Source organism: Ovis canadensis, chromosome X, assembly GCF_042477335.2.
Source record: "Ovis canadensis isolate MfBH-ARS-UI-01 breed Bighorn chromosome X, ARS-UI_OviCan_v2, whole genome shotgun sequence".
NCBI lineage: Eukaryota > Metazoa > Chordata > Mammalia > Artiodactyla > Bovidae > Ovis > Ovis canadensis.
The window spans coordinates 81,675,100-81,702,168 of NC_091727.1; the positions used below are offsets into that span (position 1 = coordinate 81,675,100).

At 57.5% G+C, this 27,069-nt stretch overlaps 2 protein-coding genes across 7 annotated transcripts in view; one reads left to right on the top strand and one right to left on the bottom strand.

Moving 5' to 3' along the window:
* The window catches only part of BCAP31 (B cell receptor associated protein 31), a 29,384-nt gene extending 15,233 nt beyond the window's left edge, over window positions 1-14,151 (top strand). For all 6 annotated transcript variants that reach the window (XM_070291908.1, XM_070291909.1, XM_070291913.1 and 3 more), the window contains exons 5-8: window positions 10,940-11,075; window positions 11,921-12,041; window positions 12,807-12,907; window positions 13,793-14,151. In XM_070291908.1, coding sequence (XP_070148009.1) covers window positions 10,940-11,075; window positions 11,921-12,041; window positions 12,807-12,907; window positions 13,793-13,831 — 397 coding nt within the window. In that variant the 3' untranslated portion in view covers window positions 13,832-14,151. The remainder of the gene's footprint in view (window positions 1-10,939; window positions 11,076-11,920; window positions 12,042-12,806; window positions 12,908-13,792) is intronic.
* Window positions 14,152-17,813: 3,662 nt separating this feature from the next.
* Window positions 17,814-26,864, bottom strand: SLC6A8 (solute carrier family 6 member 8). The gene is made up of 13 exons (XM_070291907.1): window positions 25,940-26,864; window positions 24,307-24,438; window positions 23,247-23,496; window positions 22,714-22,846; window positions 21,857-21,991; window positions 21,628-21,731; window positions 21,414-21,538; window positions 20,742-20,854; window positions 20,482-20,619; window positions 20,290-20,392; window positions 20,102-20,202; window positions 19,841-20,011; window positions 17,814-19,287 (listed from the first exon to the last, which is right to left on the bottom strand). Exons 1-13 carry the CDS (start codon window positions 26,199-26,201, stop codon window positions 19,147-19,149), a joined length of 1,908 nt encoding a protein of 635 aa, XP_070148008.1. The 5' UTR covers window positions 26,202-26,864; the 3' UTR covers window positions 17,814-19,146.
* Window positions 26,865-27,069: the final 205 nt, after the last annotated feature.

The following is a 27,069-nucleotide window of genomic DNA, read 5'->3' on the forward strand; positions in this document are numbered from 1 at the left end:
ATGTGGTGGGCTGTGCCACAGAGAATGCCAGGCCTGGCCCTCAGGGTCTTTCCGGGCTGGGCACAGGGTGGGGAGAGTGAGTGCAGGGGGACGAGTGGAGGGCCAGGAGAGGCCGGCTGCGGAAGGGCTTGGGGGGACACACTGAGGAAGCCTCAGGGCCCTGGCGTCTGGTTGGATGTTGCTGGGGGTTCTCAGGCCTGGCCGAGCACTGGAGGCAGCAGAGAAGAGCAGCCCCTGGAGGGTGTCACTCAGTTTCATCATCTCCATGGTCTCCTTGGCCAGTCTAGTTTGATCACCCCCATGATCCTCTAGTATGTATTTTGAAGCCAATCTCAAATAGCGTGTTTACAGGCAAAATAGGACTTTTTGCTTTGCTAAAAATAGGATTTTTAGCCTTGAAAAGAGGGGAACTTGGTTAAAAAGTCTTAAGCATGCTAGCATTTTGTGTATGAGAACCTTAGAGTAACTTCATAGTAACCAACTCTGGTGATTGGTCACATTTCCCAGATTACTTTGCAGGTTTTGCTTATACTTTTTTGAAAGTGAAAGGAAAGTGAAAGTGGCTCAGTCGTGTCTGACTCTTTGTGGCCTCATGGACTATATAGTCCGTGGAATTTTCCAGGGCAGAATACTGGAGGGGGGTAGCCTTGCCTTCTCCAGGGGATCTTCCCAACCCAGGGATCGAACCCAGGTCTCCTGCATTGCAGGCGGATTCTTTACCAGCTGAGCCACAAGGGAAACCTAGAAAAGTATACTTCTTTTACTGTTACTTTAATCCGCATCTAAATAAGGTAACTGAGGGGTTTTTAAAACCTGATGCTCGAGATCATCCCAGAGATAAAGTGATTTAACTGAAGGGCTGACCTTAGAAGGCCAGGTAGAGGGATTTTTGGCCTTTATTTCCTCTTGATCTGTCAGTCAGCTGCCATCATTTTCTGAGACTCTAAATACAATAGTGCTTCAGAGCTAGGCACTGAGTAACAGACTTTTTGATAAGTCCATTGATTTCTAGTCCCCTCCTCCTCCAGCCAAAGTCCCCCAGCTGCATTAGTGTGCTGGTGTCCTGTGGGTGCTAGGCCCAGCAGGGGCTCTGATAAAGTGGGGACTGCAGTAAAGTGAGGGGAGTTGCCTGTGAAGAGATCAAGGAAGACCATCTGACATGCATCGGAACGAGCATCAGCTTCTTTTAAAATTGGATTATTTGCTCAGCTACTTGGTTTTGGACAAAGAATTCTCTTCCTCATACTCTAAAGGCAAATGGCAAATGAGCAGTTTGGGGGCACAGTGCCAAACAATAGGGGCTCAGTCTTCCTGATTCCAAGGTCATGGGAAGGAAGCCTGATGTTCCAGCAGGGTCCCTTTCTCGGAAGGCAGAGGACAGGAGGCATGGAGAGCAGGTCTGTAGATGGGAAGGACTGTGAGCTTCTCCAGCCCAGTGCCATCTGACCAGTTGCCTCCAGGCTGGAAACATGCTCGCTGTGAACAAGTGTGGCTGCTGTGACTGAGGAGCTAGATTTTTCATTTAATATCATTTCAGTTCAGTCGCTCAGTCATGTCCGACTCTTCGCGACCCCACGGACTGCAATACGCCAGGCTTCCCTGTCCATCACCATCTCCCAGAGCTTGTTCAAACTCACATCCATCGAGTTGGTGATGCCATCCAGCCATCTCATCCTCTGTTGTCCCCCTTCTCCTGCCTTCAGTCTTTCCCAGCATCAGAGTCTTTTCCAGTGATTCAGTTCTTTGCATCAGGTGGCCAAAGTATTGGAGCTTTAGCAGCAGTCCTTCCAGTGAATATTCAGGACTGATTTCTTTTAGGATTGACTGGTTTGATCTCCTTGCTATCCACGGGACTCTTAAGAGTCTTCTTCAACACCACAGTTCAAAAGCATCAATTTTTCGGGGCTCAGCATTCTTTATAGTCCAACTCTTACATCCATACATGACCACTGGAAAAACCATAGTTTTGACTAGACGGACCTTTGTTGGCATGCTTTTTAATATGCTGTCTAGGTTGGTCATAGCTTTTCTTCCAAGGAGCAAGCGTCTTTGAATTTCATGGCTGCAGTCTCCATCTGCAGTGATTTTGTAGCCCAAGGATATAAAGTCTGTCAGTGTTTCCATTGTTTCCCCATCTATTTGCCATGAAGTGATAGGACCAAAATTTTAATTTATTTGAACGGAAAGGCCACCAGTGGCCTCTGTGTTGGATTGAGTAGCTGATACCTCCTCTAGTCCTTTGCTTTGTTTCCTGTTTGGGCCAGGCCTCTTTTCTGGGCTCATTGCCTTGCAAGAGACACTTTGCTATGGATTGGAGTACTTTGTGGGGCTTTCCTTGTAGCTCAGTTGGTAAAGAATCTGCCTGCAGTACAGGAGACCAGGGTTCGATCCCTGGGTTGGGAAGATCCTCTGGAGAAGAAAGTCACCAGTGGCAACCCACTCCAGTATCCTTGCCTGGTAAGTCTCATGGACAGAGGAACCTGGTGGGCTGCAGTCCATGGGGTTGCAAAGAGTCAGGCATGACTGAGCGACTAACACTTACCTGCTGTGTGGGGCACATCTGGGGTGACTGCTCCCTCCCTCTGAAAGGTTGCTTCTGCAAGCTGAGTCATGACCTCCAGAGGAGAGGAGTTTGAGCCAGGGTCAGAGACGAGGCTTGACCACTTGGAGCATTTTGTGTAGCAAAGTTTTATTCAAGTATAACAGATAGGGAAAGCTTCTGGCATAGACATCAGAAGGGGACAGAATATGTCTGTTAGTAAGCTTATTAATCAGATAAGAGAGATACCTCAAGACTGGGGGAGTTTCACCAGGCCCCTCTCCCACAATATATATGCATTTTTGAGATAGGATGGTACAAGTTGTCTCATTCCCCCGGCGATAAAACAATTGACATGAATACTGGTTTGTTGAACCATTATCAGCCCAAGGTTTGAGAAAAGAAAAAAAGTTAATCTTGAACTACTTTGAAGAAAGGCAGATTCTAAAGCAAATACATAGTTTCATTAAGAAAAACATTTCCATAAGAAAAATACTTTTGTGTGTGAAAGTTACTCAGTCCTGTCTGACTCTTTGTGACCCCATGGACTATACAGTCCATGGAATTCTCCAGGCCAGAGTACTTACTGGAGTGAGTAGCCTTTCCCTTCTCCAGGGGATCTTCCCAGCCCAGGTCTCCTGCATTGCAGGTGGATTCTTTACCAGCTGAGCCACAAGGGAAGCCCAAGAATAATGGAGTGGGTAGCCTATCCCTTCTCCAGCAGATCTTCCCGACCCCAGAATCGAACTCGGGTCTTCTGCATTGCAGGTGGATTTCCTGATAGCTCAATTGGTAAAGAATCCACCTGCACCTGGGGTCTCCTGCATGGCAGATGGATTCCCTGATAGCTGAGTTCCACGTAGGGTTCTAACTGTTGCTTCTTGACCTCCATACAGATTTCTCAGGAGGCAGGTAAGGTGGTCTGGAATTCCCATCTATTGAAGAATTGTCCACAGTTTGTTCTGATCCACACAGTCAAAGGCTTTGGCATTAGTCAGTAAAGCAGAAGTAGATGTTTTTCTGGAACTCTCTTGCTTTTTCGATGATCCAGCAGATGTTGGCAATTTGATCTCTGGTTCCTCTGCCTTTTCTAAATCTAGCTTGAACATCTGGAAGTTCTTGGTTCATGTACTGTTGAAGCCTCACTTGGAGAATTTTGAGCATTACTTTGCTAATGTGTAAAATGAGCAATTGTGCGGTAGTTTGAACATTCTTTGACATTGCCTTTCCTTGGGATTGGAATGAAAACTGACCTTTTCCAGTCCTGTGGCCATTGCTGAGTTTTCCAAATTGGCTGGCATATTGAGTGCAGCACTTTAGCATTGTCATCTTTTAGGACTTGAAATAGCTTAGCTGGAATTCTATCATCTCCAGTAGCTGTGTTCATAGTGATGCTTCCTAAGGCCCACTTGACTTCACACTTCAAGATGTCTGGTTTTAGGTGAGTGATCACACCATTATGGTTTTCTAGGTCATTAAGATCTTTTTTGTATAGTTCTTCTGTGTATTCTTGCCACCTTTTCGTAACATCTTCTGCTTCTGTTAGGTCCACACAGTTTCTGTCCTTTATGGTGCTCATCTGTGCATGAAATGTTCACTTGGTATCTCTAATTTTCTTGAAAAGATTGGTAGTCTTTCCCATTCTACTGTTTTCCTGTCTTTCTTTGCATTGATCACTGACGAAGGCTTTCTTATCTCTCCTTGCTATTCTTTGGAACCCTGCATTCAGATGGGTATCTTTCTTTTTTTCTTTACCTTTAGCTTCTCTTCTTTTCTCAGCTATTTGGAAGGTTGTGGTGGAGAGTTCTGACAAAGCATGGTCCACTGGAGAAGGAAACGGCAAACCACTTCAGTATTCTTGCCTTGAGAACCCCATGAACAGCATGAAAAGGAAAAAAGAATGGACACTGAAAGATGAACTCCCCAGATCGGTAGGTGCCCAATATGCCACTGGAGATCAGTGGAGAAATAACTCCAGAAAGAATGAAGAGGTGGAGCCAAAGCAAAAACACCACCAAGTTTTGGATGTGATTGGTGATGGAAGTAAAGTCCAATGCTGTAAAGAGCAATATTGCATAGGAACCTGGAATGTTAGGTGCATGAATCAAGGCAAATTGGAAGTGGTCCAACAGGAGATGGCAAGAGTGAATGTCAACATTTTAGGAATCAGTGGACTGGAATGGGTGAATTTAACTCAGATGACCATTATATCTGTTAATGTGGGCAAGAATCCCTTAGAAGAAATGGAGTAGCCATCATGGTCAACAAGAGTGCAAAATGCAGTACTTGGATGCAATCTCAAAAATGACAGAATGAACTCTGTTCGTTTCCAAGGCAAACCATTCACTATCACGGTAATCCAAGTCTATGCCCTGACCAGTAACGCTGAAGAAGCTGAAGTTGAACGGTTCTGTGAAGACGTTACAAGACCTTTTAGAACTAACACCAGGGGAACTTCCTTGGTGGTCCAGTGGTTAAGAATCCACCTTCCAATGAAAGGGATACAGGTTCGATTCCTGGTCGAGGAACTAAGATCCCATGTGAATCAGGGCAACTAATCCCTTGCCACAACTAGAGAAGCCCACTCACCACAAGGAAGACCCAGCTCAGCCAAAAATAAATAAATAAAAAGTTGTTTTTTTTTTTTTTTTAAAAGAACACCAAAAAAAGATGTCCTTTCATTGTAGGGGACTGGAATGCAAAAGTAGGAATTAAAGAGATACCTGGAGTAACAGGCAAGTTTGGCCTTAGGGTACAGAATGAAGCAGGGCAAAGGCTAACAGAGTTTTGCCAAGAGAACGCACTGGTCATAGCAAACACCCGCTTCCAACAACACAAGAGAAGATTCTACACAGGGACATCACCAGGTGGTCAATACCGAAATCAGATTGATATATTTTTTGCAGCCGAAGATGGAGAAACTCTATACGGTCAGTAAAAACAAGACTGGGAGCTGACTGTGGCTCAGATCATGAACTCCTTATTGCCAAATTCAGACTTAAATTGAAGAAAGTAGGGAAAGCCACTAGGCCATTCAGGTATGACCTAAGTCAAATCTCTTAGGTTTATACAGTGGAAGTGACGAATAGATTCAAGGGATTAGATCTATAGAGAAGAACTATGCCTGAAGAACTATGGACGGAGGTTTGTGACATTGTATAGGAGGCAGTGATCAAGACCATTCCCAAGGAAAAGAAGTGCAAAAAGGCAAAATGGCTGTCTGAGGAGGCGTTATAAATAGCTGTGAAAAGAAGAGAAGGGAAAGGCAAAGGAGAAAAGAAGAGATACACCCATCTGAGTTTTGTGTAGAGAAGGCAAAAAAAACTGCACTTTATTTCCTCCTGCCGCTTGGGGAGCTCTGGCCTCCCTACCTGTTACCCACTCACCTCCCACTCTGTCCAAGTAGCCAGAGTGCCCCCAGCACATTTCAGCACTGGAGCATCTGCCTGGGGTGTGTGGCCTCTTGGTTGCTCTCTGTCCCTGGTTTCAAGAAGGCAGTGTGACAAGCTCGCTCCTGTTTATGGCTTCTCTTCAGCTCCAGAGGGCCTGCCGCCCCTGCACTCTGTCTGGCCTTGCTGTCCCCAGAGTAGACATCGGGGCTTAAGCTCGAGTTGCTGCAGGGTCTTGGCCTTTCCCCAACCCCCTCCCGTTTTTTCTGACTTCAAGGGTGAAGAGGAACTCTGAGGGCTGAAATGTACTCCTGAGATGGATGGATGGGGGCAGCCCTCGGAAGATTTTTCCCTGGACAGTTTCTGAGTCAGTTCTTCCCCTTCTGCCGCCTCCTTATTTCTGTAACTCGAGACTCATTAGGGTGAGAGTTCCCTGCGGCCACTTCAGCCCTACTATTAGACTTTGCCTGTCTCCTTTGCCTCAAGCTTTTGCTGGGGCGGCACCTGGCTTTTGGCTCCTCGCCAGGGCGGCCACCTCCCCACGCGTCTGCACTGCAGCCTCTGTGTTTTGCCTTGGCATCCACCTGCGGTGCAGGGCACCACCTGGGACAGGGATGTAGTCAGCCTAGAATGTCAACAGGTGGCGCTGTGACCCCAGCTTCCTGCTCGCGCAGTACAACAGGGTAAGGGAAGGTGCCTGCCCATTTGTCTTGTCCTATCGTTTCCTGAGGGCCGAGTGACTTGGTAAATGCTTGTGGCAGGATTGGCAACAGCCAGGGTGGAGCGGGGTGGGCACAGGCCTAGAATATTCCATTTGGGATGTGCGAGGACACTCCTTGCTCTCTTCTTACTTCCTATGAAGCCAGCCCTCCCCTCCAGTTCACCCAGAGGAGGCAGACAGGATTGGTGGAAAGCACCTGTGAAGCACATCCCTGCTGTTTGATATGCTTGGTTCTCTCTCTACTGCCGACTCTTGTTTACTCAATTTTTTAGGAAAGCCCTCTTCAGTATCCAGAAACATCTCACCAGGTCTCTGGGGGTGACGTTTGTCTGCCAAGGCCACTTTTGGATTCTCTTATGGTTTGGGCCCTGACGTCTCCCTCTGTCACTGGATGCATTTATAACCCAGACCCCGGGCCCCTCTGCCAGCCCTGTGCCTCTGGGAAATCCCTTTGGCGGTGATTTCTCACCTGTTGTCCAGAAATGGCTAAGAATAGGTACCTGCAGAACAGGACTTGGGCGGTTGAGCTGAGCGTGATGGAGTGGGGCCAGCAGGCCTGGGGAGAGCAGGCCGCCAGCCTTCTCTCTGGGCTGACTGCCATCTCTGTGCTGTTGAGACTTGGAGATTCTGAAGTGGAGCACCTCCCACCGTGTGCCCTGCTCTGTCCTGGGTCTGGGTCCCAGGGTAGATTCAGAGCATTCAGGAGACAGACAGAAAAAGGGTGCACTGATGTGCCTGAGAGGGAGTGGAGGGTTTCAGGAGCTTTAGAGCTGGATCTTGGGTGAATGAAGGGCAGGCCCAGGAGCATGGGGCCTAATGTGTCAGGGGCAGTAAGAAGTTCTAGAATGCCTACTCCTGGGTAGGCCTGGATGGCCATGCTAGGGAGTGCTGCTCTTGGTTTTTCCAGGTAACCGGCAGGGGCACCCTTTGAACTTGGGCCAGGGCACTGGGCTCTGCCCCCAGCTTTGATGATGAGTGTTTCCCAAGTGCCTTCTCAGCCACCATGGCAGTCACAAGCCTAGCTGGCTCATCACCGCGGGTCTGACATGGCACCTGCTGTCAGCCTATGGTTCAACTGATGGGCAAGCCCTGCCCGTGTCAGCCTGTGTCCCCCTCGCTGCGGCTGGGCTGAGGGAAGGCTGAGTCTAGTGAGAGCCAGGGCCCTAGACCCATGTTCTGTCCTGGCCAGAGGTGTGGTCTCACAGCTACGGGGGGCAGGAGACATCATCTGCTGGGCCCCTTCCCGGTGGACCCGGGACAGGAGGGTTGGGAGATTGAGGGTGCTGTCCTGGGCCCAAAGGTATCTGTATCTGGGCAGCCAGTGAGGAGCAAGTGACATGGTGATGTGGGGAGATGGTCAGGAGAGAGCAGGGACTGTTCAACGGGTAGAGGGGACCCTGGGCGTTGAGGAGAGGCTTGGAGGGGAGAGCAGGCCGGCTCTTGAGTCATCAGTGAGCACACTCCACCAGGAGGGGGACTGGCGCCGGCCGACATGCAGCGGCGTGGTATGAGGCAAGTGGGAACTGGTGTGCTCATGCACAGCCAGTGGTTCAGTGCCAGCCAGAGGCAGAAGTGGGGCATCAGGGATCGCAGCAGAGGGGTGACATGGTCAGACTGTCTTGGAGAAGGGTCGCTGGCTTTCCTTGGGGTTGTGGTTTGCAAAACTGTGTGATCAAGGATAGGGAGGAGGCCAGTTAGGAGCCTCCAGTTAGGAAAGAAGCAGTGAGGCCTCAGGAGGACTGGGGCCCCGGGTGACATGCAAGTCCGAGAGCTCAGGTAGATCAGCGATGCCATCTACCGCAGGGCTGGTTGGCTTGTCTTGGATGGGCTGAGTCGGCCATGCCTTGGGGACACATAGGAGCTACCAGAGGGTAGGCCGCTGGATGTCGAGATCTGGCCAAGATCCTGAAGGCAGGCATTCGGGAGTGTTGGAGGGAAGGGCAGGGGAGAATTGCAAGGGGGTGACCTGTCAGCTGCCCCAAATGCTACAGACAGGCTGCTTCTGGGATGCGGTGGTTATTGCTGGTGGCGTGGTCAGGGCAAGGCTCAGGTCAGTGTAGGTTGGGGCGTGGAGGGGCCAAGGGAGCCACGAGGGGCTTGGGCTGCTGGGCAGGAGCCCTTGGAGGGATGAGGCTCCTGGCAGAGGGAATTACCCGGAATCGCCAGGGGCTGGGTTGGAGGAACAAGTCTAACAAGAAAGGAGAGGACAAGGATGAAGACGGTTGGCGTGAAAGACACGTGGCAGGTACAGGGCCCTGATCCTGGAGGCTCCTGACCTGAATCAGGGAGGCCCTCACAGTGGGCAATTCTGGGGCTCGGTACCACGTGTTCACTCTTGCTGCTCACCCTGGTTCTCCGTCAGTGGGACTGGGCCGGGAGGGCCCTGAGCAGAGCTGGGCCTGGCCTCCCTGGCTCAGCCGCTTTGCTCACTCACAGCCCTGCCGCAGTCGGCCTATGGGGGCTGGCAAACAGGGAGCGTCACTTCGAGTTGGCCCGCCCCATCATTGCTGGCTGGGTCTGCCAGGTGGCACACGTGCCCTCCCCGCCAACCCAGTCTCCAGCTGGGAGGAGCAGCTGGCTCCACCCCACCAGGATCGTCTCGGGGCTGCTTGTGGGCTCAGGGTTGAGTGAGACTTGCCTTTCCTGAAGGGCTTCTCCGGGGACCGCCACTCTGCCTGTGTGCCTCAGGCACATTGCTCCTCTCTCTCTGGCTCCTGGGGCACTCGAGAGGTCCCTGCACTTCCAGGGCTGCAGCCCGGTTGGGGGCAGGCTGGTGGGCAGTCATGGCTGAGACAGGGAAACCTGAGCCCCAAGCCACGAGGTCCCGCTCGCTAATTTTAGAGAGCACATGTCACTGGAAACTCTCCCTTCCTGCCAGGAATCAGTCGCCTGGCTCTCCCCATCCTGACAGGGGCCCCTGAAGCCGCTCTCTGAACCAGGAAGCGTGATGGGTCCCTCATAGCCCCCATGAACCGCTTCACCTCAGGCTCATCCCTGGCAGGGGCCCTCCCGTCTCTCCCTGCTCCTCTCGGCCAGTGTGAGTAGCAGGTGTCCACAAGAGCCCTGTAGAGGCCAGAGATGATGCCTCAGAGCAGGCGGCCTCGGTTGCTTTGTCTCCTAAGAGTGAGCACTTCGTTGGGGAAATACCCTCGCTGAGTCCTCCCTTCACCCCTGGGGCCCTGGCTGTCCCGCACCTTCCTCGGGGCAGTGACTGGGCAGGTCCATCCTAGCCTTTGCCCTGCTAGATTCTGTACTCCACGGCCAAACGTGCCTGTGTTTCTTGACTTCCTACTTTGGCATTCCAGTCCCCTATAATGAAGAGTATATCTCTTTTGGGTGTTAATTCTAAAAAGTCTTCATAGAACCATTCAACTTTAGCTGCTTCAGCATTACGGGTCGGGGCATTGACTTGGATTACCGTGATATTGAACAGTTGGCCTTGGAGACGAACAGATCTGGCTGGCAGCGGCGTGGCTGGTCTGGACCTGAGATGTGTGCCTGGGCCCTGATCCCTTATCCTCTGTCCCCCTCGCCCTGGGAAACCTCAGGGTGGTGATCCTGTCTAACACATGTGCTCTGGCAGCCGCCTGTGGACTGCCCATGGGAAGGGGCTGAGGAAAGAAGAGGTGTCTCCATCTCGTGGTTGCCCTGGGGCGTGGTTCCCTGGAAACTGAGAACATGGCGTGGTTGCCAGCTTGGGCCTTGGGGTCAGAACGGGCAGGAGTGCACATTCCAGCCACATTGGTTTCTGGCTCGTAAGCAATGGCTTCAGCCGCCTGAGTCTCTGTTTCCCTCTGTAAAATGGGGGCAGCGGTAGTGTCTGCCTCCCCAGGTGGGCTGGACGATTCAGCTGGCCTGTTCGAAGTGCCCCTAGCACGGGCTGCTCCGGGTGATCAGGGCGAGCGCAGCCTTGCAGCAAGGAAAGGGGCAGCGGGGCTGCTTTGGCATGTCCAGGCCCCACCCTACAAAGTGCCAAGTTCTGGGCCTCCAGGCTGGACGTAAACCCAGTCCCCATTGTCCTGTCAGGCCCCTGCTGCCTGTGCCTTCGAGGCTGGAAGAGAGCCCCAGGGCTGCAAGCAGCCTTTGGGGGGCATTAGCAATCATGGTGGCAGAGGACAACTCCCAGGTCCATCTCCATCTTTGCCCTCGTATTGGCAGTACGTTACTCTTCTCCAGGCTGGCGATCCAGAAGGACAGGTCTCGGTTGGAGGCAGGTAGAGGGTGGGCGCAACCCAGAGAAGTTCACTTGAGCCGTTTTTTCCTCTCCCTTCATTTTATCAACAATTACAGCCTGCTTAGACGCCTGGTGACTCTCATCTCCCAGCAGGCCACGCTGTTGGCCTCCAACGAAGCCTTTAAAAAGCAGGCAGAGAGTGCCAGTGATGCGGCCAAGAAGTACATGGAGGAGAACGACCTGCTCAAGAAGGTGAGTTGGGTCCACCTGACCCCCTTCCTTCCCCCCTGCCATGTGACATTCTTTGTGGGCCTCGGAAATGTGTGACGTTGCTGTTGTCCAAAAAGTGAAGCAGTCAGGCAGATGGATGAATGGACATTTTTCGCTGTGGAGGGCAGGTGTCTGGGAGGGGTCTGGGGGTCATGGTGGGCAAGGGGGTGCCCTGGCTGCTCTGTTGCCTCCGTCTGCTGTAGCCAGGTCAGACTCTTCCCTGATAAAACCGACTCCCTAAGGAGCCGAGCCCTCGGCTGTGAGCATGGGGCAAGTTAGCACAGAAACACCCAAGATAAGACCCCGCTGGTCTTCCTGAGGATGGCTATCAGCTGGGGATGAGGTGGGGCAATCCTCAAAGGCTTGTCTGCGGAGGTAAGGTGTGAGCCAAGCTGGGGAGGAGGAGATGGACGGAGCTGGATTCAGAGGCAAAAGACAGTTGGCCTGGCAGTGCTGTGTGGAGTCGTCTTGGCTAGAGTGAAGGGTGGCACTTGGGGAGAGGGAGACGGGAGGGTCTGAATCAGTTGGGGTTGACTGGCCGCAGTCCCCAAATGACAGCAAGTTGAGTTGTTGGCTAGCTTGGGGGTAAACTCGGAGGAGCTGCTGAGAATGGAGCCAGGGCAGGCAGGGCGTGTGGCCTGTGAGCTGTAGCAGGTGGCTGGGAACACACAGTGGCCCGATTCTGTGCTGACATTTCCGAAGGGGCCAGTGCCCAGGGCAGCTTGAAGAATCCCAGCTCAGTGGGGAGGACGGACCAGGCCTTCTCTCCCTCCTTCCCCCCTCCCCTCCTCCACCTGAGTGACCTGGATCCTTGGCACTCTTCCTAGGAAGCTGGCGGTGTCACCAAGTTGGGTGGCAGGGACAGCGAAGAGAAGGTGCAGGAAGAGAACAGGAGCCTGAAGGCTGATCTCAAGAGGCTGAAGGACGAGCTGGCTGTCAACAAGCAAAGTGAGCGCTACCCTCAGGTTGCCCGTGGCCCCCAGAACTCTGGAGCCTCCGTGGGTGGCTGCTGCACCTTCTGTGCCAAAGGATTCATACCAGACTCGCACGCAGGCTGAAGAGCTGGGCGAAAGTAAACAGTGGCTCCCAGCTCGCCCAGCCGAAGCCCAGCTGGGGTTGGCCTCAGCCAGCGGGGCTTCGTGGTTTAGCAGTCTGTGCAGGGTCCCACCAAGGAGGGCCCAGGCACCCCAGAGACGCAGGGGCTACCTCCAGAGCATGGGGAATGGCACTCTGTCTTGTCAGCAGGGCCCTGGTGGGTGGGGAAGGCAGGCTAAACCAGAGCTGCTAGTGATGCTCCCATCTGCTTCCTTCCTAAAGCCCTCTCTTGACACGTCTCTTGTTCCCAGCTTCAAGGCTGGGGTCCCGCTGCTGCTCTCGCCCTGAACCTTTTCAGAATGTTTCTCCCAGGCCTCCAGCCCCCCTGAAGTCACTCCTGCTGAGAGCCACATAGGGTCTCTCCATGACAGGGTTTGGGGGGAGGGAGCCCCGATGTCTTCCTGTTGCTCCGGGTTTGTTGGCCAGGCCTCTCCCACTTCTGGAGACTCCCCTTCTGCAGCTGGCGGAGGAGTCTTCTTGAGAGAGGAGGGGTCTCCCAGACACACTCACTGGGGGCGGACCTGGGGCAGCCGCATCTGCTGTCTCCAGTTAACAGGGCTTTTTTCCCTCAACCTCATCTTTTCATTTTCCTTCCTTCACCATTTGTGCGCCCCCCAGAACTGGAGAAGGCGGAAAATGAAGCTCTGGCCATGCGGAAGCAGTCTAAGGGCCTCACCAAGGAGTATGACCGCCTGTTGGAGGAGCACACGAAGCTGCAGGTCAGCCCCTCAGCCTCTGGGCCGACCTGTCTGCTTGGCGAGGCCTTGGCAGCAAGCTGGCTGCAGTCTCTCCCAGTTCCCCTGATTTCCTTTAGTGCTGCTCCAGCCAGTGCCAGTCTGGGCCCCAATAGCCAGAACCCTTCCTTGGGTAGGAGGGCTGTGGCCTGGTAGATGGCAGTCACTTAGCAAGGTGGCCTTGGTCTCCAGGCCAGCCCTTTGCGCTGTGGGCCTTCCCAGCCTCGTGCCCAGCATCAGTGCCCTTGAGAAGAGGTCCTTTCCTGCCATGTACCCCTGGTGCACAGTTTGGAGCCCCCCTGACTCCTGTTCAGGTTTACTGAAGTACCCCAGCAAGTACCAGAGAGATTCATGGGAAACTCCCCTCCCTGCCCCAGGCCTTCCCTGCACTGGGGCAGAGAGCAGGGAGCATCACAGGTCCTAGTCACTTGCCCCATTTCCAGATGCTCCAGGAGACCGGAAACTGGGCGTGAGGGCTACGGAAATATCCCTGAGCTCTGACAGCTTGACTGAGTGCTTGGGGGCCCAAGTTGGGGTGCCACAGAGGGTGGAGAGACTGTCCCCAGCCCCCAAAGGAGGACCAAGAGCTGGAGTTGAGAGCAGGCTCGCAGGCAGGATGTGGGAGGGACTTGGAAATGTGGAGGCCACTGTGAGGATGAGAGGGAGGGCAGGTGAGGCCCAGGAGATGGGAAAGAGCAGCAGCTTCAGTGAGGGGCTGCTCAGGAGGGGCTTCCCAGGCTCATCGGCTGTCTGGCATGTGGTGAAAGGGGCGCCCGGTTGGGTCTTTGGGGCTGAGGGGACTGGAAGGCAAAGGGGAGGAGTGCACCCTGCCCCCCTCCACCGCTTTGCAATCTTCTGTCTCCTCTGCAGGCGGCAGTAGATGGCCCCTCGGACAAGAAGGAGGAGTGATGCTCCCCGGCCGCCCACAGCCGGCTACCGCTGGAGGGCCTGGCCTCGCTCGGTACCGCCATTCTCTCCTTTGCGCTTCTGTTCCCTCATGCCGCTTGCTGTTCCATGCACTGCCTGCATTCCTTAGGGGATCCGGGTCCCCCTCCCCCCCCAGAATGAGCCAGGCTGCGGCGGGGCTTGCTTCCCACTGGGCTAAGCCCCTCGATGTCGCATGCTGATATTCTGGGCTCCTAAGGCCCCTCTCCTCCGGTCCTGCCGCAAGGCAGGCAGAGCAGGAAGAATAGCTTCGTGGGGGGCAATAAAGTCTGTTGTGTCATGTCTGTGCTGCGTGCGTGTGACTGAGGCCGCGGGGAGGCCGCCTTGTGATCCCCCCCGCCTGGACCAGCTGAGACACTGATGGCAGGCAGCTCGGACAGAGACCCTGGCCCCAGGCTTGGCCCCAGAGGCCTGCAGGACGCTTTTCCCTGCCTTTGTTCTAATTCCCAAAGGCTCCTTCCTCCCAGGCCAGGTGCAGGCTTGCACTTGCCCCATCTATGCCCTGCCTCGGGCACCCCAGGCCAGGCCTGGCTTGACGGCCACGTGGGGCATGTTGGCCCCGTCATCTTCCTGGGCCCAGGGGAGCTCGGGAGACACAGGGAACCCACTGGGCTTCCGGGTGGCAGCCTCGCCCGCCTCCTCTGGGTCCTGTTCATCACATTGAGGCCAGATAGAGCATGGCAGAGTGCCACTAGTCCCTCCCTGCCCCGCCTCCTCCTGAAGGTTTCCAGGATGACCTCTGACTAATGCCAGAGAGAGCGAAGATGTGCCCTTGGTGGTGACCTACGCCTGGCCAAGGGCAAACAGAGGCAGTGGGCAGAGCCTCCAGGTGTCTCTTGGGGTCCCCTCCGCCACCCCATGAGCCTGCTCTGGCCTGGACACCCCCTGGGCTGCCTTGGCAGGTGGCTGCCATCAAGGAGGCTCTAGGACTGGGTGAGAGGGGTTGGGGGCAGGTCGGAGGTGTTTTTTGTCGGTATTCGGGGGCCCCTGGAAACGGGAGTGCAGACAGCCAGCATTGAGCACCAGCTTCTCCCACCAGGCTCAGGCTGGTGGCTCCCTTCAGCAGTGTTCTTTGTCCACGTTCTCATGGAGAGTGCCACCCCCCTTTCCGGGCAGCCTTCTAGGTGGTGTCTGCCGTGGAGGGAGGCTGCAGATGACACCCTCTGGTTGCTATGCCAAGGCTGAGAGCTCGTCCCACTTTTCCAGGAAGTGTTCCCTGACTACCTCGGCCTCGCTGAGCTCGCCTTGCTCTGAACTCCTGCAGGCCAAAGTCCGCACTGTGGGCCCTTAGGTTCTTCCCTGGGCTGGGCGGAAGGGAAGCAGCTAGCTGGGGACGAGAAAAGAGTGACGGGGATGGCCAACTCTTAAAAGTGGAAAGCACGGTGCCCACCTTGCTTAAGACTGGAGGGCCAGCTGTGGGCACTCCCCGCTCTGGCCCATTCTGAAGGCGGCTGTCAGCCGGCAGCCTCTGCTTAGAGTGGGGCTGTAAGCCACTGTACCCAATAGTCTTTGCATTGCTTGCACCTCTGGTAACCTCGTGGGCACCACAGGGCTGGGCTGATCCATCTCCTGGCCTGTCTCTCCCACTGCTGGTCTGCATGTCCTCTGTCTACTGCAGGGACGGGTTCCCTAGTTAACAGGACCCAGCCAAGCAGCATGACCTCTGTCAAGTGCCCCTTACTGCGCTGTTGATGTTTTCTGAGTCTTGCCTGGTGGCAGGTGGCCTGGAGGCCATTTGGCAAGAGGTGACAAGGATGTGAGCCAAGGCACGGCCATGGCTAGAAGAATGGAGATGTGAAGGAGCTGGTGTGACTCAGGGTCAGAAGATCCCCTGGAGGAGGAAATGGCAACCCACTCCAGTATTCTGGCCTGGAAACTCCCCCAGACAGAGGAGCCTGGTGGGCTACAGTCCATTGGTTCGCGAAGAGGCAGACACGACAGCACATGCAGGGTGTGGAGTGGCGAGGGCCTGGGGCAGCAGGGACTGTTGAGTTGGAGGGTGTGAGGGCCTTTTTGGGAAAGCCACACTGGTGGCGCTGACCCACCAGCACACAGGCTTCTTGGGATTGTGGGTGTGGTGAGAGCAGAAGCTTGTAGGATGAGAAGCCTTTCAGAGAAGGGTGGGACAAGGGTTGGGTTGGCAGGCCAGGCGTTGGCACTGCAGGGGCTGGGCCACCATCTCGCCAGGGAGGTGCCTCCGCCAGCTGAGGCTCCAGAGGCCCAGCTTGACTTGGGGTGGGGCCTACTCAGCTGATATTCCTCCACAGGCTCCACAGGCTCCACCCTGTCCAGGTTCTCCTTGGTGACCACCAGAGCGTTTGCTTATGACTGGCACAAGTCAGAGCCCACCCCTGGCTGTCCAGTTGAGAGCTCAGGCCCTCCCCTCACTAAGGGGTCGCTGCCTGGCTAAACAGGGGGAATGGCCTGTGAGGGACTGAAGAGGAGCCAGTTCTCTGGTTTCTCTGAAGGGCCACCCCATCCCTTCTGCCCAGGCTGGCATTCAGAGCAGGCAGCCGGTACCCTACCTTGATGCCCACCCCGGGAAGGCCCGCCTCAGCTGATAAGCAGACTGGCCCTGGCCACCCATGTCTGTGTCTCACCCCACCCTCCCTCCTGTTAGGATGGATCCTGAATGGATTTCCTTGGTCCACTTCTTCCCAGTCCCTCGGAAACCTCGTGCCAAAGCGTGTGTAGTCTCAAACTTCCCCCAGAATCATTTTCAGGATGGCAGTTGAATGGCAGTAAGTGCATTTCCGTCATGTGCGGCCATCCCCATTGTGCATCTCCTGAACTGTTCCCTCTCTCCAGACAGACACTGTCCCCATTGAACACTAATTTCCCCCTCCCCCCACTTTCTCTTGGAATTGCACTCCTCAGAGAGGTCAAGTCACACAGGATGTGTCTTCCAGCTGCTTTCCACCACGTGTCATGTCCCAGAGGTTCATCCATCTTGTCAGAATTTCCCTCAATTTTCAGGATGGAGCTCCTTTTTGTTCCTCTCTGCGGAGACTTGGGTTGTTTCCACCCCTTAATGCCATCCCGATCAGGTTTTTGCATTTCCTCTTGCCCCAGATTTCTCTTGTCCTGTGTGATCTGATCACCAAAGCTCCGACAGAGGCCATCACCCCCTCCTCCCTGACACCTGGAGAGGATGGTGGGCCCTCACATGTGTGTTCTGGGTGGTGGAGGGGTGTCCCTCCCAACTTTCCTGACTCTGGAGCCCCCACTGTGTTGAGTGTCTCAGGGCCCCAGGGCTCGGTGCCTGGGCCAAGGCTCCCTCTCTAGCTGCCCAGGGACTCATCCAGGCTCAGGGCCGTCTTTATGTAATGAAACTTCCAAAGTTCTGTCTATAGTGCAGACTTTCTAGAATTTCAAACTCCTTGTCTAGACATTTCTACTTGGTAGATAACACTGTCCCCTCTGAACCTCCTTGTCTTCCTAATGCAGGGCCTGGCAACACCACTCTTTTTGGGGTCCCAGCCATCCACAAACCTGTTGTTCAGTTGCCAAGTTGTGTGCAACTCTTTGCAACCCTATGGACTACAGCATGTCCATGGGGTCAGTGATGTCATCCAACCATCTCATCCTCCATCACCCCCTTCTCCTGGTCTCCATCTTTCCCAGCATCAGGTGCAGGTAGGTCACTAACCTGGTGACTGCACCTGCTAGTGCCCTGGTCCTGCCCAGTGACCAACCTTCCCCAGGGCCCTACCTGCTCTCAGAGGAGCACCCTTGAGAAGCTACAGAGCCCAGACTTAACGCCCACCTACCCTGCTTGGTGTGTTCCTTTTTAGTTGCCCTTGGGCTCCCTACACTGTTCCTGGAACTGTGCCAGGTGTACAGACCTTAGAACCAATACTTGCCCAGGGAAGCCACTCAAGGTGGGGAGGGCTCATACCCTTTCATCCCCTGACTGCCCCCCAACACCTGACAAGCAGGAGCCATCTTTGGAAAATGATGTCTTTATTGCTGTTTGCAGTGGCTTTTAGCACAGTAAGGGCGTCCCCACTGGACCCTGGCCCTCCCCCAGCCCCACCCGTCCAGCCCATGTCAGGGTGTGAGGGAAGCCCCTCAAGGGCCCCTTCAGGACTAGACATGACACACAGGGTTCAGTGAACCTGCCACATGGAGGATTTGAGACACGGACATGGTATCAGCCTGAAGCTCTCAGGTGGGAGCCATACCTAGGCTGGTGCCCACCTTGGGTCCCTGCAGTGGTGGTGCCCATCCCAGAGGGCAGGGTGGGGGCCAGCCTGAGCAGGCCAGGTGGGAAGCCCCGGGCCCCCATGGTGATGCACCAGCCAACCCCCTCAACTTGTGGGGACACCCAGTGAGTCTCCCCCCACCACCTTGCACTTTTCCACTGGTCTGGGCTGGGGACTGCACATGCATACCCACACGATGGACTTGCACACTTGATAGCTTGAAGCTTCTGTTTTGCCTATGAAAATTAGATCTAGAAATTCACACTCCTTGGCTGGGGGGCACAGGTATAAGAGGGGCTGAAAGGGACGGGGCATGGCAAGGAGAGGGACATTGGGGTGTTTCTCTTAGAAATATACAAGCAGAAATCTCTCAAGTTTTTATAAAATGTGCAAAATACAAGCCTCATTTGCCCACAGGCACAACTTACACCTGGTATTCACCATTGCTAAGAGAGAAGAGATCTATACCCTATGTACTCACACACACGTGCACTCATACACAAGCTCACACAATTGATATTGGTGGCAATTGGCGCAGGAACCGAAGGTCCCGTTGCTGGCTGGCTCTCTAAGCGTCTAGATCGGGGATGGGGAGAGGGGTCTAGCCCAGCTGAAGTATCTGCCTTGGTTCTGCAGCTGTGCCCCCCACCTTCCCCCTCTGCTCTCCAATCCTGGGCCCCACACTGCCACCTCTGGGGTGGGGGCCACCCAAAGGTGTGTCGGGCAGAACCTGGAGAGGCAGGCAGGGAGCAGCGGGCTGAGGTGAGACTACAGCGGGTACTAGCGGTGGGCGGGGTGGGGGGGGTAATGCTGGGGAGCAGCGTGTGCACCAGCTTGATTATGGGGGTGGGGGAGGCATCTATTTTTGGTGGGTTGTGGTATTTTTTTGGTGTTTTATTAAAAATGGAAAAAAAAGTTGAGTTATAAGCACTCTGGTGCTTCCTCCCCTCCCCCCACCCCAGGCAGGCAGACCCCCGTTGAGTGGCAGGGAAAGGTAAGCCCCCCGGGAGGCGTGGGGGGTGCTAAAGCAGGGGTGCTATGGCTACAAGAGGGGGAGCTGGTGCCGGGGGCCCGTCACATGACGCTCTCCACCACCACCACCTTGCTGCTCTCAGACACTGGGGTCAGGGTGGTCAGGCCCCTGACATCCGAGTCTTGAGCTCTGTATTCCAGGTGGTGGAGGCCCCAGATGGGCTGCGTCAGGTGCTGCCAGCGCTGTGGGAGAGAGGGGGGCGCCTTGAGTGCCTGGGGAGGGGCCCCCGCTCACCCTGGGCCTCTGGCCACTTCCACCACCTGCCACCAACTTGGAGCCCCAGACCAGCCCTCCTGGGGTCACTGGCCAGGCTGTGACACCTGCACTAGGGAAACCAGGTTCAGGGGAGGGTCGAGTGAGTGAGTGCAGTCGCTCAGTTGACTGCGACCCCATGGACTGTCGCCCACCAGGTTCCTCCGTCCATGGGATTTTTCCAGGCAAGGGTACTGGAGTGGGCGGCCATTTCCTTCTCCAGGGGGATCTTCCCAACCCAGGGATCAAACCTGGGTCTCCCGCATAGCAGGCAGACGCTTTACCGTCTGAGCTACCAGGGAAGCCAGTGGAGGGTTGAGTGGCTGTAAAAACAGAGGCTGGGGACAGATCTCTCATGACCTGAGGCCCTGGAGGGCCCACTTCTCTTCCACCTATACCCCATCGAGGGCACCCCAGGCACCCTGGAGGTCCTGTCTGGACCCAAGGGGGGGCTGTGGATGGAGGGGGGCATGGGGAACTGACCTCAGCCATGGTCCCCTTGGCCCTGAGGAGGCAGCCCAGGAGGTGGAGGGGCACACACAGCATGGAGGAGAGCGCAAAGGCCCAGCCCACGGCCTCGCCCCACCATGGGTACACATAGGTATTGTTGTAGACCAGCGGCTCGTGGTAGACCATGTTGAAGATGAAGATGCCCTGTGGGTGAGAGAAGCTTGGCACTCACCCCAGCAGCCACGGCCAGCTGGCCCCTGGGTGCCCTGCACCCTGCCCGGCCTTCTCCCTTACCATGCACACCAGTGGGGTGAAGAAAGACCAGCACCATTTCATCCAGGGGCAAGGTCGGTACCCGATCATGCAGGCCACATCGTCCATGAAGCGATCAGCTCCTGCAGAGACAGGGTGGGTCAGAGCTCGAGACGCCCACCACTGCCCCTGACTGCCCCAGCCTGGCTCGCCTGTTGACCCCGACCTACCGTACACCCAGGCGACCACCACACACTCCCAGAAGGCCTGCCAGAGCAGCGTGGTGCCACTGGCTGAGTAGTAGTCAAATAGCTGGAAGACATACATCCCGCCCTGCAGAGGGGGCCGGGTCAGGGGGGCTGGCAGCTGGCCGCCTGCAAGGAGGGGTAGGGGTGGGCAGCCCACGTCCCACTCGTACTCACATCGGTCACCATGGAGAGGTCGATGACAAAGCAGATGGTGCAGCAGAGGGCCACGGAGATCTCCCTTTGGAACCGGAAGTAGTAGGAGGCTGGGAGGAGGTCCAGCAGGCCAGTGATGAAGCCTTCAACACCTACAAACTGTAGCCGGGCAACTCAGGCCGGGCCCCTCCCCTGCCCACCCACTGTCTCCTGGTGCCCAGGGTGCCCTAGGCCCACGACCACCCCCCACACACCTCTTAGGCCCACAACCCCTTGCAAACCTGGCTGTCGAGACCAAGCAGCAACAGCATGAAGAAGAACAGGGCTGCCCAGAGTGGAGCCACGGGCATCAGTGTGACGGCCCGCGGATAGGCAATGAAAGCCAGGCCAGGGCCTGAGGGAGAAGGTGTGGGGTGTGGACATCCAGAGCCCCCCACCCACATCTTGTCCCTCACCCCACCCTGCCCCCCAGCACCAGGGTAATGAACTATGGCAGGGTACCCTGTGGACAGAGGCCTTCCCACTTGTGGCAAAGTATCACCGGGCCACTCCCACCCCTGTGTGTGGGCCATGGCAGGGACCACGATGGCAGCTTCCCGCAGGCCCTTGGTAGACTGACACCTGCAACGGGGATGTCTGGCTCAGCCTTTGGGGCCTGGGTTCCAGCAGCCATTGCAGTCACAGGTCCCCATGGACCCAGAAAAGGCCACCCTTTCCCTGGGCAACACTCTGGCAAGGAGGACACACCCCGAGGCCCCTGGAGAGACACAGATGGGGGCTTGGGGCTCCGGCCCTGAGCTCAGCTAGGCCTCCTCCTGGCCCACACTGATGGGACAAATTGAGTTGGACTTTTCCCCATTTCTCACAATGGCTATTTGCGTGTGTTCATATCCGTGGTCCAGCTGCGGCTCCAGAAGCCCGGCTGGGGCTTGCTGGGGCCGGGGGTTCTTTACCTGATTCTGCTACCTTGGAGATGTGCACGCCCTGTTCTGTGGCCATGAAGCCCAGGATGGAGAACACCACGAAGCCTGCAAAGAAGCTGGTCCCGCTGTTGATGAGGGCGAGTATGATGGCATCCCTGTGGACAGGGGACACGCAGGCTCTTGAGACTGCCTGCCACCCACAGGTGGGTAGGGCAGGGCAGGGGCGGCCGGCTACAGTGCCTACTTGTAGCAGTTGTTGTTGAAGCGATTGTAGCTGCCCAGGGCGGTGAGAGCCCCCAAGCCGATGGCATAAGAGAAGAAGATCTGTGTCCCTGCGTCAATCCATACCTGGAGGTGAGCCAGGGAAGAGGAGGTGAGCCAGGGAAGAGAAGGTGTGGGAAGCCCTGCTGGGGTGCCTGTCCCCCGCCCTGTCCCCCACCACCACCGTGTCCCCTCCCTCTGCTCTCCCTCACCTGAGGGGATGCCAGCTTTGACCAGTCAGGCTTGAGATAGTAGATGATGCCATCCAAAGCGCCAGGTAGCAGTACTCCGCGCACCAGCAGCACAACGAGGACCACATAGGGGAATGTAGCGGTGAAATACACGATCTGGGGGGGTCGGGCTGCTCAGAGCGGGGTCCTGCTGGGAAGGCCGCAGTACCCCCCATGCTGGCCACTCAAACCACCGCCCCCTACCCTGCCTTCTAGTCAGAGCCATGGCTCCCAAAGGAGGCTGTGCTCAGCTGGAGTACTGGCAGCCCCAAAGCAAGCAAGGTTAGCTGCAGGGAGGGGGGACAGGGTCAGGTCCCATGCTCCCTGGTCCCCTGACTCTAGGTCATGTGCTCGCAAGGTCCTTGGGATTAGAACTCAGCCCACCAGAGACAGGTAAGAGTGAGATAACACCGAAGGTGTCTGCCTCCCGAGCAGGTCCGCCTGCTCAGCACGCTGTCTTATTTTGTGTCTGTTCAGTGGTCCCCCCAGCCGGACAGTGGGCCTCTGAAGGAGCGATGTGTCCAGGCTTCCCTCTGGGGCCCTCTAGGCCACACATCAGGGGATAGAAACAGGCAGTAGACCAGGTCTACCCACACCCTAAAACTGACCAGAACCCTAAACCAGAGCCGGAATTGACAGAAACTGGGAGGGTGGGAAGGCGGGACAGGGATGCCCCACCCCCAGGGAAGGGGCAGCCACTGCAGGGGCAGTGGGGCTCAGGGGCCGGACTGAAGTACAACGCCTGATGCAGTCACCTCCCGTGGCAGCAGTGGTCCCTGGCAGCTGCACCCCACGCCCAGGCAGTGGTGACCCAGCCCCAGGGTCTCCCCCGGCTATACCTTGCCTGTTGACTTGACCCCCTTCCAGACACAGAAATAGACCAGCACCCAGCAGGTCAGCAGACACAGGGTCACCTCCCAGTTGAGGGCCCCCGGCACCTCCAGCCCTCCAGAGAGCCGCAAGACTTTGTTCCTAGAGAAGGAAAGCCCATGAGAGTTGTGCCTGCAGAGGCCAAGAGACTGGGGTTGTCCTGGGTGGCATTGCTCTGGCAGCTCTTGAGTCTAGCTGGTCCCACCGGTGCTTCTGGGAGGCCTGGTGTAAGTCCCCAGCCTGGGGTCCCTGAAGTCTGTGTGCCTGGACCCCCAGGCGGCCCAGCGCCATGCCATCCCCAGTGGGCCCAACAGCAGTTCCTGCTTCCCTCCCCAGGCAGGCACAGCCTGCTCTGCATCCCTGATGGAATGCCTCCAGGGCGGGGCCCGGGACACACCCATGTGCATGTACCTGTGCGCACATGCACATACACACGTGCACACACAAGCTACATGCAGGAGGCAAGACAGACTAGGCCTGGCTCCGAGGTGCTTTGACTCACTCCCAGAACTCGATGACTGGGGACCGGCGGTCGGCAAGCTGGTCACATGTGAGGTTGGCCATGGTGGCATTGGCACAGTCTTCGTGGCGGAAGATCTCCACACAATCGGGAGTGTTCCACGTGTGGCCACACGTGGCCCAGGGCAGCGTGGTGGTGAAGGACTTCACCAGATAATAGAAGCCCCAGGCCAGCACCATGATGTAATAGGTGTTGCAGTAGAAGACGATCACCATGGAGGCGTAGCCCAGGCCTGGGGAGCAGGGGAGAGTCTCTATCCAGGCTCATCCCTGGCCAGCCCCTCATTGCTCCCACAATCTGCTGACCAGGCAGTGCCGGTGGTCCCTGCTGGGCCCCTAACATCCTGCTCCCCACATCTCCTGACTTTGACCCCCCTCAGTACAACCAGACCCTTCTGTTGCTGTCCACCCAGACTCCTCTGAGCCCCCAACTTTCCTTGTACAAGTGCACCAGGCCAGGCAGACCTCTCAATCTGTGGCCAAAAATCAGGCCCTGTTTCTCCCCCAGCCCCCTGCTTCCTCCCCAGCCCTCAGACAAGCACACATCCCAGCATGAGAGGCAAGTCCTGTTTCCCTAGTCTCACACCTGTCAAGAGTCCCACTGCCAGCATGATGGGTGAAGGAAGGGCAAGCCTTCACCTGTTTCCCGCCCCTCCCAACTGGGAACCTGGGGCAGAGTGGGAGACAGTCACCCTCTCAGGGGCAACCTCAGCCAGTCACTTCATGAGTCTGTGCCACAGCCTACTGTCAGCTCCTTCAGCTTTTCCTGCCATCGTGTCTCACACCCAGCCACCCTCCTTCCAGCCCCAAGGGTGCTGGACAGGGCTTTCTCGCCCGGCGGGGACGGGGAGAGGTCCATCCTCTCTGCCCCCACCAGGGTCACCCAGGTAGGTGGTCTTCAAGTCCTCGCAGCTTGGGGGCCATATGCCAAGCCTGGTGCTCGGACAGGATGAGGTTTACTGTAGTGGACACCATCTTTGTCCCAGGGATGGAGAAAGGCAGAGGTCCACAGGGGTCACACAGGGGCTGCCAGAGCTGCTCACCTTTGAACAGGGGGCAGATATTCCAGACGTTGATGCTGCCGGCCTTCATGAACTGGCCCAGTGAGATCTCCAAGAAGAAGATGGGGATTCCTCCAATCAGGGCAATCAGGACGTAGGGAATAAGGAATACACCTGGGGAACAAAGCTGGAGGTGGGCACTTGCACCAGAACTGCACAAGTGCGGTAAGACAGCCCAGGGCCTTCCCAAGCCCTGGGGGGTGGGTGGAGCCCCACCTTCAGGCTCCACCCAGGCCATGATAACTTCCCACTGAGTGAATCAGTATAAGGGGTGGCCGCTGACTCAGGAGCCCAAGGTGAATAGTCTTGCGGGGGGGGGGGGGGGGCGGGCATCGGGCAGAACCCCATTTCCTTCTGGTTTCCTGAGAGCCCCTTTTCCCTATAGGGCTTTGGCCGCTACTCACCGAGGGTGAGCTAACTAACGGGCACGGCAGAGACACGCACTTGTGGATACAAGCCACCCCTTGAGCCGCAGTTTGCTGGGCGGCAGAGGAAGGAACTGTGAGGGCATGAATGAGTGTGCATGCTCATGCCTGTTGGCTGTGGTTGGCACTCGGGCCTGGGGACCCACTGGGCTTGGGTAAGGGAAGGGAGCCTCTTGCCCGCACATCTGAAGACCCAGGAAGAAGGTGGGTGGGTAGAGTTGTCTACCAGTGAGCAGAGTGCAGGGTATCTGAAAGGGTTGCTAAGTAAGGACAGGAAGTGACCAAGTTGGGGGAGCCTGGCAGGTACAACAAGACAGGAGCGCCCAGGATGGGGGTGGAGGACCCCTCCCCTCCAGGCCCCCGACCCTCGCCCCAGCTCACCAGGCAACTACTCAAAAGGCTAAGCTTTGGCTGCCGCTTGGCTGGGCCTGCGGTCTCCGCATCCTCCTGCTATGACCTTGGGCCAAGGCCTTTGCTCTGAGCCTCAGTTTCCCGCCTGCCGCCTCGTCCCTGTGGCTTTTCCCACCACCCCCCTGGGGCTGCTTTGCAGTCACAGGACACACGCGTGCCCATCGCTGTTGCTAAGCTGGGCTGGGGCGGGCAGGCATGGGGTGTGCATACAGTGTGTCCAGCAATGGCGCCAGGCGGCCCGGGCTGCCGGCTTCCCAAGCCTGGCTCCGGCACCCAGTGTTCCAGGCCCAGGCTCGAGGGGAGGGGAGGGGAGGGGAGGGGAGGCAAGAGGAAGAGAGAGAAGGGAAGGGAGGGGAAGGCAGGGGGAGGGACAGAGTGGCCCATTGTGTGTGTGTTCGTGTGTGCACACGTGGGGGGCCGGCACAATGTGCCACTTGTGTGCCTGATCGGAGGGGGCATCCAGGGCTCCTCACCTCTGAGGCCTCCCCCGAGGCGGGAGGCCTCGCCCGGCCACCTCAGTGGCCAGTCACTTGCGGGTGGTGGTGCTGGGGTGGGGGGCGGACACAGCTCGAGGCTTCCTTCGCAGGCCCCCTCCCCCACCACGTTGCCAGGCACATGACCGGCCAGGGGGGTGGCCGCCTGGCTGGGCCACCGAGCGGCGACGGCGGGCAAGGGGCGGCCCCCCGGCCCTTCCCCTCCCTCGCCGGCCCGGGGGCCTCCCCACCCCCTGGACTTCGCCCTGCTGCCCCGGTGGGGCTAGGGAGGGGCCCGGCGCTCACCTCCGCCGTTCTTGTAGCACAGGTAGGGGAAGCGCCACACGTTGCCCAGGCCCACGGCGAAGCCCACGCACGACATGATGAAGTCCATCTGGCGCGTCCAGGTCTCGCGCGGCGGAACGGCCAGGAGGCTGCCGGGCGCCCCCAGGGCCGCGGGGCCGTCGCCCTTGGCCGAGGCTCCGTCGGGCCCGGGCGCGATTAGGGGGCCCTTCTTCTCCTCGCCGGACACGCTGTAGATGCCGTTCTCCGCGCTCTTGTTGGCCATGGCCGGGGGCACGGTGGCCCGCGGGGGCGGGCGGGCAGACAGGCGCGGGGTCGCCAACGGCGCAGGGGGGGATAAAGGCCCCGAAGGCGCGGGCCCGCCGGGGGCCGAGGACGGCCGGACCGGGGGGTCGGGGCGGCGGGCGGGAGGCGGGCGGGGTGCGGGACAGCGGGGGCGGCGCGGTCAGAAGCAGTCCACGAAGCACTTGAAAGTGAGCCTAAAGAATCTCATGTGTGTCGGGGGCCCGGGGGCTCGCGGGCGGCGGCGGGGCCCGATCGGGCGGCGGCGACGGCTCCCGAGGCTCCTGCCCGCAGCTCCCGCGGCGGCGGCGGCGGCAGTTGCTCGCCCGGCCTGAGGCTCAGCCTAGCCGGGGCGCGGGCGGCATCCGCAGCCCCCTGTCTGCAAGCGGCGGCCGGAGCAGGAGCAGGAGCCTGCGGCCCGCACCTCCCGCGCGCTCCCCCCCTCCCCCCCGCTGCGGCCCGGCCCGGCCCGGCGCGGCTGCCCGACTCGCCTGCGGCTCCCGCGTCTGCGGCGGCCTAGGCGTTCGCCCCTCCTTCTCAGTGGCGGCGGCGGCGGCGGCGGCGGCGGCGGCAGCGGCTTTAGCCGCTCTCCCGGCCGCAGCGAGCTCAGCGACTCACCACCGCGTTCTGATCTCGCCTCTCCTCTTTGGCCGGACTACTGGCCGCTTATGAACCGTCTCCAGGGTGACGTCACTCTAGCCCCGCCCCGCGGACGGGCCTCGCCCCTCCCCCTCCGGGTGCCCGCCCCCCCGCCCTGGTCACCCCGCCCACCTCCTCCCGCCCTTCTCCAGAGCCAGAGACTCCGCTCCCGCTGGAGGCCGCCCGCTACCTGGGGCGCCCGCCAGCGCCTC